The following is a 14527-nucleotide window of genomic DNA, read 5'->3' on the forward strand; positions in this document are numbered from 1 at the left end:
CTTCATCCCTCTCCCTCCGCTCTGAGGAGCGCCGGCGGCCCCGCCGTGTGTTCTCACCTACCCTACCCTACCCCACCCCACCCCCCCGCCCCGCGCCGAGCCGAGCCCCTCCTGAGGGGCCTCTGAGGGCGGGACGGCCCCTGCCGCGGGTGGCGGACCCCGGCCGGGCCCCGCTGCGCCTCCCTCCGGCGCCTGAGGGCTGCGGGGCCGGTGGCGGCGGGGCGCGGGCGGCTGCGCGCCGGAATTCAAACGGCGGCGGCGCGGCTGGGGGCGGCGCGGCCCCCCAGGGTCTCCTGGCCCGGCGAGGGCTCGGCCGGGTGCCGCGGCCCGGCCCGGCCCGGCCTGGGGCTGCGCCTTTCCCGCTCGCTGCGGCTCCTCGGTTACCGCTGGCGGGTGGCCTCGAGCGCTGCGGCGCGGCTGAGCGCGCAGCCCGGTGCTGAGCCTGCGCCGGCCGCCGGGGTCACATAGAAGACGTCTGCCAACGGCTCGGGCGCGGATCGCTACGCGGGAGCCCCCCGGGCGCGTAAGGGAAGGCGGCCTTCGCCCCGGGGGTGCGTTCGGAGCGGGTCGAGCCTGTGTCCTTCAGTCCCCCTGCGGGGGCAGGGCTCGGACTGGGTGACCTCCCGAGGTCTCTTCCAGCCTAAATCGCTCGGGTTTTGTGAAGCAACAAAGTGAAATTTTCCCCCTGCTTTCAGACTGCCTCTTTTGTAATCGATTTTTCTCTTCCCCGAGTTGCCCGAGTACCCCACGCTCCCCAGTCATTTGGCTGTACGTATAGGCACACCACTGCAAAGTCCGTGTCTTTTTCATGGCGGTAATACTGCTGAATAAAACTGCAGTTTGCTACGGGAGGTGGAAGAGGATGTGAAGGATAGCAGTGTTCTGCCTTGTGTGCATCAAGGCAGTTTTTTTATTTTTACGGGGATAGCTTTTTCATCAAAGACAGGTAACAAGTAGGGTCTGTGCTACTGGTGGGATGTTGGATGTTATTTTGTGTCAGTCTGGTGGTCCATCTCGTTAAACCTGAAGTGCTAAGGATGTTAATAGCACGTATGAACAGAAGACCAGGCATCAGCACAGTGGGCTCACAGATGCCTTAGGTATCTGCAGCCCCCTCTTGAGGATCATGCTTTTGAAAACCCAAATAACCTTCCCTTTGCAAACTGAAAAACCTGTGTTAAGTAATTAAGTATGATGCAGCAACTTCGCTTTGAACAAATTGTCCATAAACTTTGCATTAGCTATGGAGTTTGGACACTTGCTGGTTCTACGGGCTGGCGTGCTTATAGAGAGGAGAGGGTGAAACTGACCTCTCCATAAGTTTCTTTCCCTTTGCTGCATCTGCAGCTGGTAAGAGCTGCTGCTCTTATCTTCTCAAAGAGAAATGCAGCGTGTTGCTTCTCTGGTCCCTTGATGAAGTTGTACATGAAGGACTGGAGGTTAGTATGAGATCATGAGGCTTTCCATGTTAGGAGACATTGAACACCTAAAGTAGAAGGCCAGAGGGGAAGAAATATTAGTGGAGAATATTTTTTGCCTCGATAATGTTCTGTCTTCACCTTGACTATTCAGCCACCTTATATTTTCACTGTAAAAGAGAGCTTGAGAGTTGCAGCATTCTCTCAGCTTGTGCCTTCTGTGATCTTGTAAGACTATGTTACTGTGACTTGGTTTACCTCATAGATAATATGGAGTGGTTTGATATATTCATTGTACTAATACTTTGACTCTACTATTTTCATTTACATCAAAAAATATTCAAATTAATAATGAACTAGTGAAAATAGGGTAAGCAATGCTAGCATGTGCATGTTCCACAGTATTGGACTTTCTAGTGGAGACTATCCTTTATTAAACTTTTTAGAAAAAAAATCAGTAAATTTTCCAAGTGTAATCTCTTTGTATGAGACTTTAAACTAGATTTGAAAAATGCAACTGAAGAATCTTCTGTAATAAAGACAAAGGACCTTAACATGGTCTTTTAATTTGTGGGACTCAAGCTTTTACTTCAGAATTATTATTCCCCCCCCCTATGTTTGAAGGAGAATGTTCAGCCTTTTTCTTGCGCGGAAATCAGCTTCTGTTGCTTGTATGGACTGCTCCTGAGAGCTGTACGAGGCTGACATGGAAATGAGCACTGTTGGTGTCTGCACTGCTGCATGGCAGGGCTCTGAAAGGTACAGCATGAACCAGGATTGATTCAGAGGGTCCTGCTGGGATACCACTCTGTGAGGGTGATCCTTTGCTGCCATTTGTGAGCTGGAGGAAGGGAATGTGCTTTTTTTCCCTCCTACCACCTTTCACAGATTTGAATTCCTGCCCCTGTTAGAGTGGGAGCACAGGGTTGGGGGCAGGCTCTTGGTGGCTGTCCCCAAGAGATGGAAAAGGGATTGGGCTTTCAACCATGGAATATGAGTCTCTACCAGCAAGCAGTACTCCTGTGCTGCGCTTGGGTTTGCCTTAGCTGTTAGATTGTTTTCCTCTCTTGATGAATGCAGGCAGGGTAAACTGTCTTCATGAGGAACAGAAGATGTAGATGATGTCTTAGTCTTTGCATTGCAAGGTGCTGAAACTTAAAAAAAAGGGCTTCCTGGTTCTGGGGGATCTTCTATGATCACCCATGGCAGCAACTGGCTGCTTGGCTTGAGCTTGTTTGGTGGGTCTCAACTTCCTAATCTCTCAGGTGACATTCCAAGGACTGCTATCAACTGAGAAGGAGAAGCCGAGGTGTGGGGGAGGTAAATGAAGTTTTAGTAGTGACAGTTTAACTCAATGCAGTCAAATGATGGAGTTGGGGCATGGAGAATTTCTCCTCAATGAAGAGGACTTGAGTATAAGCTATCCCTTCTGAGCCTCTTGGCTTAATTGGCTAAATTGAACAAGTCACTACTTTGTGGCTCAGCCTTATGGTGTGTGACACGTGCTAAATTTCTCTATGACTGATAGAAGTTTGAAGAAATGTCCTATGCTGTGTAGTAAATAGGTATTCAAATACATTTATATATGTGCATGTTCTGTAGTGCCTTCTTTCCTTGTGCTGTTCCATCACTAACTGAGGTGACCCCTGTTTTTTGTTTTTCAGTGATTCACTGTAGATGTTCCAGGTGTTTTTCCTTCCCTTCAAAGCGAAGGATAAGAAAACGGCCTCGAGTCCTGACGTTGTTAAGTCTGCCTGAAGATGTTCTGTTTCATGTTCTGAAAGGCCTTCCTGCTGAAGACATCCTCTCGGTCAGAGCTGTGAGTCTGCCACTGCTTCCCCGCTGTCACACACCATGGTTTATCTCTGCCTTTAGGAGCCAGGGCTGCACACAGAAAAGGCTGGCCTCTTGTGTCAGGGTAAACCCAGAGAAAACCAAAGGGTACACACAGTAATTAGATTTTTGCTATCCCAGCAGCAGTTTTATTTCTCAGTACTCAAGAAGATTAGCAGCAGTATTTGAGTGCTCTGTGGGAATTGTCCTGCTAGATCACTGTGGCTGAACAAATTAGTTTGGTTTGGCATCTCTTGCCCTAATGATAATTAGGCAGGTAACAAGTTAATCTTAACTTCTGATTAATTAGTTACCCATCTAAAATTAGATTGCAAAGAACTATTTTTCTGTTGGTCCCTTTATTTTAGTAATTATAATTTTACGGTGTCCCCCCCTTGCAGGTGCACTCGCATCTTAAATACCTTGTGGATAATCATGCTAGTGTTTGGGCATGTGCAAGTTTCCAAGAAATATGGCCTTCTCCACAGAATCTGAAGATGTTTGAAAGGTAAGCTTTAAGAATAAAATCTGTCTGACATTGTAGAAGATGTTTGAAGGTACATATGCATTTCTAATCAATATTCACTGTAAGTGGGGGGCCTGACGTTCCCTTTTTTGTAGAAGTCTTTGCTTAGGGTGATGAAGAATTGTTGATTTCATGTCTGAGCTGCAGCTTATAACTGCTCTCTAACTGGAGCAGGGCCCATTGCATATACTGAAGCTATTTCTCTTTAAGGGCATTAATATTCCATATTGGAACACAACACATTATCTAAAATCTGTTGCTGGTACTTCTCTATGAAGGTGCAGGTGGGATCAGAGGCTCAAGCATAACTGTATTTCAAAGCCTGAGTTGGCTTGGTCTTGTGTAAATGAGTATATTGAAAATAGGTAAATTTCAGTATTAAAATGAGTGAATTTTGAAAGGGTAATGTTAAATCTGCTTAAAAAAGATGGAGAAGGTCTTTTTACCCTTCTGATTTGAAGGGGATCTGTCAGTTTAAATGTCATGGTAATTATTTTGCTTCTGATTATTGCTGCTTTGATGCATGTGTTATCTTCTTTCTGAAGAAGACGACTATGTGCACATCAGTTGGAAGGGAGGAGCACATGGGCTTGATGCATGTCCTTGAGGGTACAAGTACTAAAATGTATTACTGCATTCTGGCATTGGGGATGCTGCATGGGAATGGGAAACAATTCCTAGGAATTGTCTGATTTTCCTGGATATTGGCATATAAAAGGCCACCAGCAAGAAAATCCTCAGCATAACTTAGTTTAACTTCTGCAGTGAAAGCACGTATGCTTATGGTTTGTGGTTACCAAATTCACAGTCTGACCTCCACGGAAGTAAAGTGTTTGAAGATGTGGGCCTGGAAGCAGCTACTGATTTCAAACTCGAGTATCTTCTCTGTTTCCCATTCAGGGCTGCTGAAAGGGGTAACTTTGAAGCTGCTGTGAAGCTGGGAATAGCGTACCTGTACAATGAAGGCTGTAAGTGTGGAAGCTTGTACTCAGGTCTTTGGCATGACAGAAGGAAATGTGGATGAGCTAAAGGCTTACATATAGATACACATCAAACTAGTTGTCTCACTGTAAAGTCAGCACTCTTACTGGCTGCTTACAAAGCTCTTTCTTCTGTATCTCAAACCCTGATGCTTTTGTACCCAGATTCTAGAGCAGTGAAGTGCAGGGGCAGTTTGCAGTCTTCAGTGGGTGGTCAGGTCTCATTTACTAAGATGCCTCTTCAGTTGTACCTTTCAGTGCAGGCCACTAAATGCTGGTCGCTAAACTGCTAGGTGTTAAATGATAGTATAGCGCACAGCTCTTCTAGAAAAGAAGTCAATGCATAGTTTATGAATTCATATTTAGAAGTTATCCTCTGAAAACTTCTGATCGAACTTAGCTACTTAACCTAGTGTGATAAATGTGCCAAAAGGGACTGACAACTGAGAGGAGAAGCCTCCTTGCAGAGGGATTTGCATACCAGTTTGTACGCTGACAGAAATTAATGTTGCTTTGAGTGTTGATTTGCAGAACACCACCTTCCCAGCTCAGGGTTGTATGTTCCTAAAGACTGATTTTGTAGTAAGATTTCTCTTATTTTGCTGTCTGCATGATTAAGGCTCTAGAGGGAAGACATTGTTCAATCTTTTCCTGATTGTATCCTGTTGTCTGTCTTAGCCTGACTAAATGCCAAGCAGGTGTTATGAATAAACTTTAAATGATTTCTAGCTTTTTTTTTTTGTTCAGTGTCCATCTCCGATGAGGGTCGTGCAGAAGTGAATGGATTAAAGGCATCTCACTTCTTCAGTCTGGCGGAGCGTTTGAATGTGTGCGCAGCCCCATTTATCTGGCTTTTTATCCGTCCTCCCTGGTCATTGAGTGGAAGCTGTTGTAAAGCTGTGGTCTATGAGAGTCTCAAAGCAGAGTGTCAGTTGGAGAAAGTAAGATTTATTTCTGCCCTTGACTTCAACATAGGCTAATAGCAGCATCTAGTTATTTTAGAAAAAATATTTTTGTTCCCCCAAGGAGCTCCTGTACTCCTGTTGCTTCATTGACTGTGGATCAATCGTTTCAATGAATTTATTGAAATGATACACTTGGTATATCCTGAGTGCCGGAGGCTTGTACTGTCTCTTCCGAGAGATTCAGTACTGTCTCAAATAAACAAAACATTGAGAGAAGCAAAGAGGAGGAATGATTGAAAGGCAAACAAAATTGTAGTCTGGAATTACTAGCAAAAATTTGCTGTTGTTCTTTGTGTATCTTTAACAATGCTTTATCTTAATGCTTTCTTCAGGCTCAAAAAGGATCTATTCTCCACTGCTTGGCTAAGGTCTTGAGTCTCTTTGAGGTGAGCAGTGTTTCTGATCTGATGTATTTGAATGCTTTTATTGGTGATCCTAATGCTGTTTACCTTGGTTAATAAAAAAAAACCAACAGCCAAATGATCTTATATTCCTCAAGTGGCCTAGGATTTCTGTTCTCGTGAGTTTAATTTACTGGTTGTTTAAAGGAACATTATCAACTTAGTTTATTGCATTTTACAAACTGTGAAACTAATTTTGGCTTCATCGTGGGCTTGCAGTGTGTTCAGGTCTCAAAGGAAGACTTCCAGTCATAATGCATGTAAAAAAGAAATAATTCTTCAGTGGCAAGCAAGCCAAAAAGCTTTTGTCTAGCTGAGGAAAACTGCTAAGTGCTTCCTGAGTCTGGATCTTCAAATGGGAGGACCCCTCGTAGTCTGAAGGGGACTCACAGAATCAGTTGATTCTGCTCTCTAGCTTTCAGTACAGAGCTGTTCTGTAGCTTCTGAATTATTGAGATCTGGCATCTAGTTGGCTGAACACCAAAAATGCTATCATGCCTTTTTTTCTTAGGATGAAGAAAAAAGAAAACAATCCCTTGAAATGTTTGAAGAATCTTCAAAGCAGGGTTGTTTAATTAGCTCCTACCTCCTTTGGGAAAGTAACAGAAAGGCTGCTGTAAGTAGTGGGGTTTTGTCTCAATGTTTTCACTGTAACTTCTGGAGCTCTGGTATGTGCAATGAATTTACACAGAAAGAAATTGCTCTTCCTCAGAGCTTAGCGCTCTCCTTCTTTATGAAGAAGGTAAGAACTCTCTTAGATGAGCTTTGGTATCTGCCTTGGTGTTTAAAGTGAGTCGGTCTACAAGCAGCTGCAGCCAAGATGCAAGCCGAAGTTTCTTTATACAAACTCTGCTAAAGGCATAGGCACTGCTGGCTAGCGATTGTGTGGCTCACGTGGGAACAGGATGGGGGAGACTGCCTGCATTGTCATTAATAAATCTGCCAAAGCTGTCATGTTGGAATCCTAAGTGACCTGTCTCGTTTCCTGTGAGAGCTGGGGCAAGAACTGAAAATACTTTCTTAAAAACTTTGTCATCGTGATGAGAAACAGACCGGTTGCTGAAATACTAAATGTACCCACAGGCAGTGTTTTTTGCCGGAATATTAGTACTACAATCCTTTTGTTTGTTGTATAAAGGTAATGGTTTTTTAAATCTGTTTACATTCCTCTCTGTAGATGTCAGATCCTGGCAGATACCTCCAAAGTCTCAGGAAGCTACGAGACTATGCGGCAAAGGGCTGCTGGGAAGCACAGGTAAGACTGGCTTTTCCCAGGAAAACGGTCTTTATTCGGTCTTCTCTATGCTGCTGTTGTAGGTTTAGACTCCTCCCTTTAGAAGCAGGGTTGAAATTGCTGAACGATGCCTATATATGCGTGTGTATTTAGTCTGCAGTTCCCTCTGCACATCTGTGGTACGACCTGAGTAAAGATACGTCTTTTGATGGACTTAACAGCCTGCCCAAAATAATGTGTGTGTTCAACATTTAAGCCAAACTAAGAACTGACTCAAGTAGTTTGTCATGCTCACTGTTTTCATCAGGAATGTTACAAGACCATCCTGTACTGCCTTAGTTGCCATTTGGTAAAAAAAAAAATAAAATACTTTGTGTTCTCTCTACTACAGATAGCTTTAGCCAAAGCTTGTGGGAATGGAAACCAACTAGGATTAGAAGCTAAATCTTCCAGTGAAATGGTGTCTCAAATCTTTCAAGCTTCCCTTCCTGTCAGCAAGCAAAGTATCTTCACTGTGCAGAAAGGAATGAATGAAACAATGAGGTAAAAACTCAGATCCAGGAGTCAGGCCACACAGCAGAAACCACTGCTTATTTCCCTCTGCATCTGAAGAGGGAAATAAATCTAGAACAAGGTCTGCTGGAAGAGGGAATTTTTTGCTTTGCTTCCTCTGATGCATTACGTACAATCAGAGAAAAGCTTCCTTTGCAAAGCGTCCTATATCAGAGCCCTTCAAGCCCTGATGAAGAACTGAAATTAGGTGTGTGAGGTTTTTTTCTGGACTGTAAGTTCTTGCATTTGTCGAGACTAATAAACAGTGCCTCCAGTTCTTGAACTTAACCTGTTGGAGCTGTAGTTAACTCTAGTTACCTTAGGTGGCCTTTAGCCTCTGAATTGATATGCCCTACCCTTTTTTTGTGCAAGTGCCTGTTATAGGATAGTTTCTAACTCCATTTCACAGACAACTCAGGCAGACTGTTGACCCTTCAGAGAGTAACAGGCTTCCTAGTTGCAAATCCTTATCTTAGTGCAATGTGTCATTTTTCTGAAAATTCTTTTGGTGAAATTCCCTGGCTTGGAACTTTTGAGTGGAGCAGAGCCTTGGTAACTAGGCATGGGGTGGGTGGTGGGTGGTTGGGGTGTTCAGCACAGGTTTGAATGGCTTCTAACTGCACAGATTATGTGTCTCTTCCCTGTCTAGGTACATCCTGATTGATTGGCTGGTAGAAGTGGCTACCATGAAAGACTTTTCTAGCCTATGCCTTCACATGACAGTGGGATGCGTGGATCGTTATTTGAAGCTGAGACCTGTACCTCGGGCTCAACTCCAACTTTTGGGAATAGCCTGCATGGTCATTTGCACACGGTAGGGGTCCTGACTGGTGAACAGAGGTGATATTCTGGTCATTCAAATTAATTTCTGCAGAGTAAGCTTTATTTCCCCCCTCGCTAGTAATAATACTGGAAAGAATCTTTGGCTTCCTTCTATGTTGCCTGCTGCTCGAACTGTGTTCACATACAAACACAGCCTCTGCAAATGAGACGCAAAATGTAATTCCTTGGACATGTTCTTGGTATATCCATAAGAACGAAAAAAATCCTCTGTAGTGGTGGTTTAGTCAAAATGCATTCCATCACCAACTGAAGGCTTTCACGCCATATTATCATGAGTAACCCTGTAAGGACCAACTGCAGTGGTGGTGTTACATAGTTTAGTCTGTTATGCTCTGGTGTACTGCATGGTATGGTGGAAAATTATTGTTCTGTGTTAGTTACCTTAATGTCTTGCATCTTAACCAAGGAGAGGTTTCATAAAATGAGGAATCTGGAACAATTTAGTAGGAGATTCTACTTTAAAGATTAAATAAATGAAGAGTTGCTTTTCTTTTTCCTGGTCTATACGTAGGAAAGTACCGTATAAAGCTGTTTAACTCTTTGGTCGTCTTAGGTGCATTTTTCTGCCCTAAAAACATTAGTGCAGAGGTGCACAAATTCCCTTTCTTCTGGGACTAACTGTTCATATTATTTAATATTGCAGCTTCATCAGCAAAGAGATCTTGACAATACGGGAAGCTGTGTGGCTAACGGACAACACATACAAGTATGAGGACTTGGTCAGAATGATGGGTGAAATCATTTCTGCCCTGGAAGGAAAGATAAGGGTGAGTTTGCAAAGCAGATGGAGTATGTCACCCCTTGGGTTGCTATTAAAGTCGGACTGTTGTAATTAGCATTTCTCCTTAGGTAGGATGTTGGAGGTTTATGTGAGTGTTCGCAATCAGCTGTGGAGACCATGCATATTGCAAAGCATGAGATACAAAGCCCTCTGCCTTTCTGTGGAGATTAAAATTTAAGTTTTAAGAGGCCATTTATTCTTTCCTGGAGAATGTTTCAATGTCAGTGTAGTAGTTAACAAAAAAAAAACCAAAAAAAACCCCAACAAACACATAAAAACCAACCAACCATAAAACCACAAACCTAATGTAATGAAAACAGCGTCTCCTGGAAACAATTTTTCTAAATACTTGGTGCTCATCTTGTATTTCCAACCCCTGTTCTCCTTTCTTGCACTAGATACCTACCATTGTGGACTACAAAGACGTATTGTCAAACATAGTCTCACTAGAGAGAAGAACTCTTCACCTTTACAGCTTCATTTGTGAACTGTCACTCTTAAACACAAGCCTTTGTGTGTATTCCCCAGCTCAGCTGGCTGCTGGAGCACTACTGCTGGCTAAGATACTACATAGGCAAGGTAAGGAGCCTTACCTTAAGAGGAGCTGCAGCATGGTATGTCAGTTTGCCTTGTCTTTTTAGGGAGCCTTTGGGGTTTGGGAGGGGGGGGGGTTTGTGTTACTCTGTCTTTAGGCAGGATGTTCCAGTCACTTGGCTAGGGGGGAGCAGAGAAGAGGGAGATGGGTATAAGTCTTCAAAATGAAGAGTTGAGTTCAGTCTGTCTGACCTCCTTAATAGCTCTGATGAACAAGAGTATCACCATCAGACCATGCAAGCTTTGTGTGTAAATGAGACTTTGGCAGGTAGTCCTGTCCTTGAAATGAATAGTGAACTTGAACAAACTACGTACAGGCATAAGCGTGTAAAGGTCATTATCTTTATCCCATTAAAAAATAAACAATCTGATTGCAGAACTACCAAGCTGCATGAAATGGTAATATATACTCTCTTCTCCAGCACACCCCTGGACCAGCCAGCTGTCTGAGTGCACCGGTTTCTCTCTCGAAGACCTGTTGTCCTGTGTGCTAAGCCTCTACCAAAAGTGGTAAGTTTTGGAACTCTTTTGGGAGGGCACATGAGTACTTAGATTCCAGTTCTTGCAGACGTGCTACATCTATACAGTCAGCCCTTCCAGTGAAGGAGGTGGCTTTGGGAAACTGCCTTGTCACACCCCCACGAGGCACTAAGGCCTAGGGGCCAGCTCGGGGACAGCTATTCTATTTCTCACAACTGGTTGTGGCCCTGGGTTACAGTAAATGTGATTCTCCTTGAGGCTTGACAGGTTTCAGCTTGCTTAACAGCACTGTTTTCAGAAGGCTGCAGTTGGCTTATTGGTGAGCTTCAGAAGGAGTTCCAGGGGCAAAAGTAGCTCATTCTTTAAGGAGTAGAAGGCAAGTATCTTGTTTACCTCAAGGAACAGAAAAGGAATTAGATGCTTATATGGTCAGAAACCCAGTGCCCTGGCTAGGTGCTTAGCAACTCTGTTGAAACACCAACTTCCTTAGCACAGAGCTGGGATGGACAGAAGGGAAGTACTTAAACTGACAGGTTTTGTTACTGTTGTTTCATATAAGCCATTCTAAGATAGGGGCTTTAATCTTTCCAGTTTCCATGACGATGTCCCAAAGGATTATAGGCAGGTGTCCTTAACTGCTGTGAAACAACGATTTGAAGATGAGCGTTATGAAGAAATAGGCAAAGAAAAGGTGGGTGTGCTCTTGGTCTTCATTTGCTGATGTCTGACACCCAGAGCAAAGCTACTATATGGTAGGATGTAGTAAACTTCAAGTGATGGGAAGTGGGTTCTAACTTCAGACTTTTGGAGAAGAGAATATCTAAATAAAGTGGTAATTTTAAACTTGAAGTGCTCTGTTTGGCTATGTGTAGGAAGAACTTGTTGGGATAGATTTCTCCTGGAAAATAAATAGCCGCCTCCTCGCTATTTATTCCTTCTGGGAATCTCATGGTCTAATTCTTACTGGCTCTTAGGTATTTTTTTTTTATTATTATTATTTCTTTTTATCAGATGATGAGTTACAGCCAGCTCTGTTCATTGTTGGGTGTGAAACAGGAGGACCCAGAGCCCAGCCCCTTGCACACAAATGCGGTGGAGATTCAGACTTTCCTTAGCTCTCCCTCTGGAAAGAGAACTAAAAGGCTAGTATAACTCACTGCTGTAAATGTCTGTGGAGTCTAGCACGAGCCTTTCCTCCTCTCTGGCACCCTGAGGTTTCATTCTTAAATATGATCCATTTTTCTGTAAACACCTTGACATAAAAGACCTGAAAGAAGACTGGGCTTTTAATGTGTGACTTGGATTTTCTTGCTGCAGGAGGAGGGAAGACAGCATTAAGGATGACAGAGGCAGCTTTGTGACCACGCCCACAGCAGAGCTATCCACCCAGGAAGAAAGTCTTCTAGATAACTTCCTAGACTGGAGTTTGGATTCCTGCTCTGGCTATGAAGGTGATCAGGAAAGTGAAGGCGAGCGAGATGGAGACGGTGAGAGTTTTATTCTGCTTATAAAAAGTGGGCAAGACAATTAAAACTTGCCTCTTCATCTTTGCTTAAAACTGTTCCTCAGGCAACAGAAGCCTGAACTTTCAGTGGAAGACCAGTTGGAATCACCCTCCCCCTTCCCCAGTGGTTGTAATTGTTAAATATTTTAGATCTATACATCTGTTCTCTTTCTTTATACTGCTTCAGAGCATGAAGAGCTTTTACAGCTGCTTGGTATTTCAAAGCGAGTCTGTTTTCAGATGTCGCTGATAGTGGGCCATTCATCACGTGTGGCCCACTGTGTTAGAAACACTGTTAGTACCTGTTTGTTTTGCTGACGCTGGGACTGGCTGTTCCATTTTCTGAACAACTCTTAGTACCTACCCAAACAGTCTGAGGCAGGGAGGGGGGAAGCTACTGTTTTAAATGAGGGTGAACTCCGTGTGCAAGTAGAGTAAGGTTTACACTCTTGCTTGGTTTTTTTTTCTGCTGGATTCTGTGATTCTCAATGCCTGCTTGGTGTTGCCCACATCAAAATTCACCTTTTTGTTTTATCACCCTGCAGTGACAAGTCCCAGTGGGATCTTGGACATGACGGTGGTCTATATGGACCCTGGAGAGCACTGCTGTCAGGACTCCAGTGATGAAGACAACCTAGCTGTAGAGTGGGATGTGGATGCAGCACCACCGAGGGAGGCTAAGCTGCTGGGTGACACTCTCAGCCTCTCAGTATATTTCACCCCAAGAAATCCTAACCTGGAAGGGAGCTCAGGCTACTCTTCCATCAACAGTGCCAGTCCTACATCCTCTGTAGAAGGCAACCTTGGAGTACCTCTCAAACCTACCTCAGCACTGTCTCTGGGCAGTGCCATGAAGAAGGAGCCATGCCCGCCTCATTACTTGGAATCATGTTTACAGTCAGCCTGTGCTAGGCCTAGTGATGGGAAGTGTGACAGAAGGCAAGTCAAGCGAAAAAATGTGGCAGAACACAGTGAAGAAAGGGTGAACTTGGGCTTCTTAAGCCTCTGACTTCTTCATGCTCTTTACTTTTCTAGGATTCCTGCAAACAGTATTTCCGCTGTAGGCATACAGGGATGATAGCAAATTAACTGTCAATACCTCCAAAAAGAGCCTTTCCCCTCTTTTGCCTATGCCTATCCTGTAATTATGTAGCTCACTTCTGGGCCATTTCCTTCCCTGATAGCTGCCTTTTTAAAGTATTCCCTATTATGTGATCCTCTGCAACTTAAGATTCTTCTCCACCTATGAAACTTTATAGTTTGTTTTTCTCATACCTCTCCAGTTACCCCTTGGTAATAGAAAAGAATTTGTCATGTCCCTCGCTTCACTGTGAGGCCTGGCACTATGAAAGAAAGGCACTGACTCTGGTTCTCAAGTTACTGGATGTAACACTATGCTTGAATTCTTCCACTTGAAAGACCTATTTTTTTTTTTTTTTGAGGTTATGCTGCCTTTTCCTTCTGGCCAGGTACTGTCTCGCTCAGCTGGTGCTTCCCTTTTCTATGTATTGATCATTTGCTGCACTGATACAAGGTCTTTATGGATACAATCAAGAGGTAAACAAAGGCTCACTGCAGGTCTGAGCTTTTTTACCTACCTCAGATGGTTTAAAGCCCTATTTGCCTCTGGCTCTAATTGCCATGTTTTCCTTACCTGAAAAAAATCCTCCTTCTGTGCCTTAATGCTTCACTGCCCAGTACTATAATGTGACTCTGTGAACTGTCGGTCTCTGCTGGAACGGTGTGGTGGAACTGCCACCTCCGGCCAGTGGCTCAATTTCATTTCCTGTCTTGCACAGTCTTCCTTGCTATTTCTATTAATGTGTCCTCAAGGAAAGCACAAATCATGTGAACACTAGAAACAGGCAGTAGTGCAGTAAGGGCAGGCAGTTTGCCTTACTGAAGGCCCTATTTTAAGCCTTGCTACTGGCTCCTCACCTGCAAGGGCAGCATATGCTTTTTCTACTAGGTGCTGCTTCAACAGTTTGAAGAAACCACCTCCACTGACCTCAGCCTAGCAAGCCTGGCTTAAAGCTCCTTCAGCCTGTGAACATTAGGAGAAGGGCCTTCTATTTACAAACAGGTAGCAAACATTGAAATACCAAGGTACAAGACTTCCAGGAGACATCAATGGATTTAACACTGGAACTGGACCCCTCCTTTGTTAGAAGTTACTGTGGCAGATGGCAACAGTTCAGATACACACAGTATAGTGACTTTTTTATAAATTTTTTTTTTAATATAGATGGCTCACTGTCTTACTTCAATGACTGGTAACCCACTCACATATTGCATTGGCCTGGGAGAACTGATGGGATGTTTGGAGATGAGGTTAAGAACTTGGCTAAGCTGGAGCAGGGGCTGCATGTAGGCTATTTACATTAATATCATAAGCAGCTAGGAGAACACCCTGCAC

The 14527-nt window shown here is 44.0% G+C and overlaps 2 protein-coding genes across 3 annotated transcripts in view; both read left to right on the forward strand.

The window, feature by feature from the left end:
* Window positions 1-14348, forward strand: part of CCNF (cyclin F) — a 29358-nt gene extending 15010 nt beyond the window's left edge. The window contains exons 2-17 of one of the 2 annotated variants that reach the window (XM_080387373.1): window positions 3083-3237; window positions 3653-3759; window positions 4678-4745; window positions 5505-5698; window positions 6055-6108; window positions 6635-6739; window positions 7301-7378; window positions 7749-7900; window positions 8559-8723; window positions 9396-9519; window positions 9932-10112; window positions 10550-10637; window positions 11199-11298; window positions 11619-11749; window positions 11925-12094; window positions 12177-12529. In XM_080387373.1, coding sequence (XP_080243499.1) covers window positions 3083-3237; window positions 3653-3759; window positions 4678-4745; window positions 5505-5698; window positions 6055-6108; window positions 6635-6739; window positions 7301-7378; window positions 7749-7900; window positions 8559-8723; window positions 9396-9519; window positions 9932-10112; window positions 10550-10637; window positions 11199-11298; window positions 11619-11749; window positions 11925-12094; window positions 12177-12361 — 2057 coding nt within the window. In that variant the 3' untranslated portion in view covers window positions 12362-12529. Of the gene's footprint in view, window positions 1-3082; window positions 3238-3652; window positions 3760-4677; window positions 4746-5504; window positions 5699-6054; window positions 6109-6634; window positions 6740-7300; window positions 7379-7748; window positions 7901-8558; window positions 8724-9395; window positions 9520-9931; window positions 10113-10549; window positions 10638-11198; window positions 11299-11618; window positions 11750-11924; window positions 12095-12176; window positions 12530-12656 lie in introns of those variants that run through there. The other variant, XM_080387372.1, reaches the window with a different exon arrangement.
* ABCA3 (ATP binding cassette subfamily A member 3) overlaps window positions 322-14527 on the forward strand; it is a 58983-nt gene continuing 44777 nt past the window's right edge. Inside the window, exon 1 of the mRNA XM_080387339.1 lies at window positions 322-340. The gene's annotated coding sequence lies outside the window, so the exon portion shown is untranslated. The remainder of the gene's footprint in view (window positions 341-14527) is intronic.

This window comes from Falco punctatus (assembly GCF_963210335.1).
Source record: "Falco punctatus genome assembly, chromosome: 4".
NCBI lineage: Eukaryota > Metazoa > Chordata > Aves > Falconiformes > Falconidae > Falco > Falco punctatus.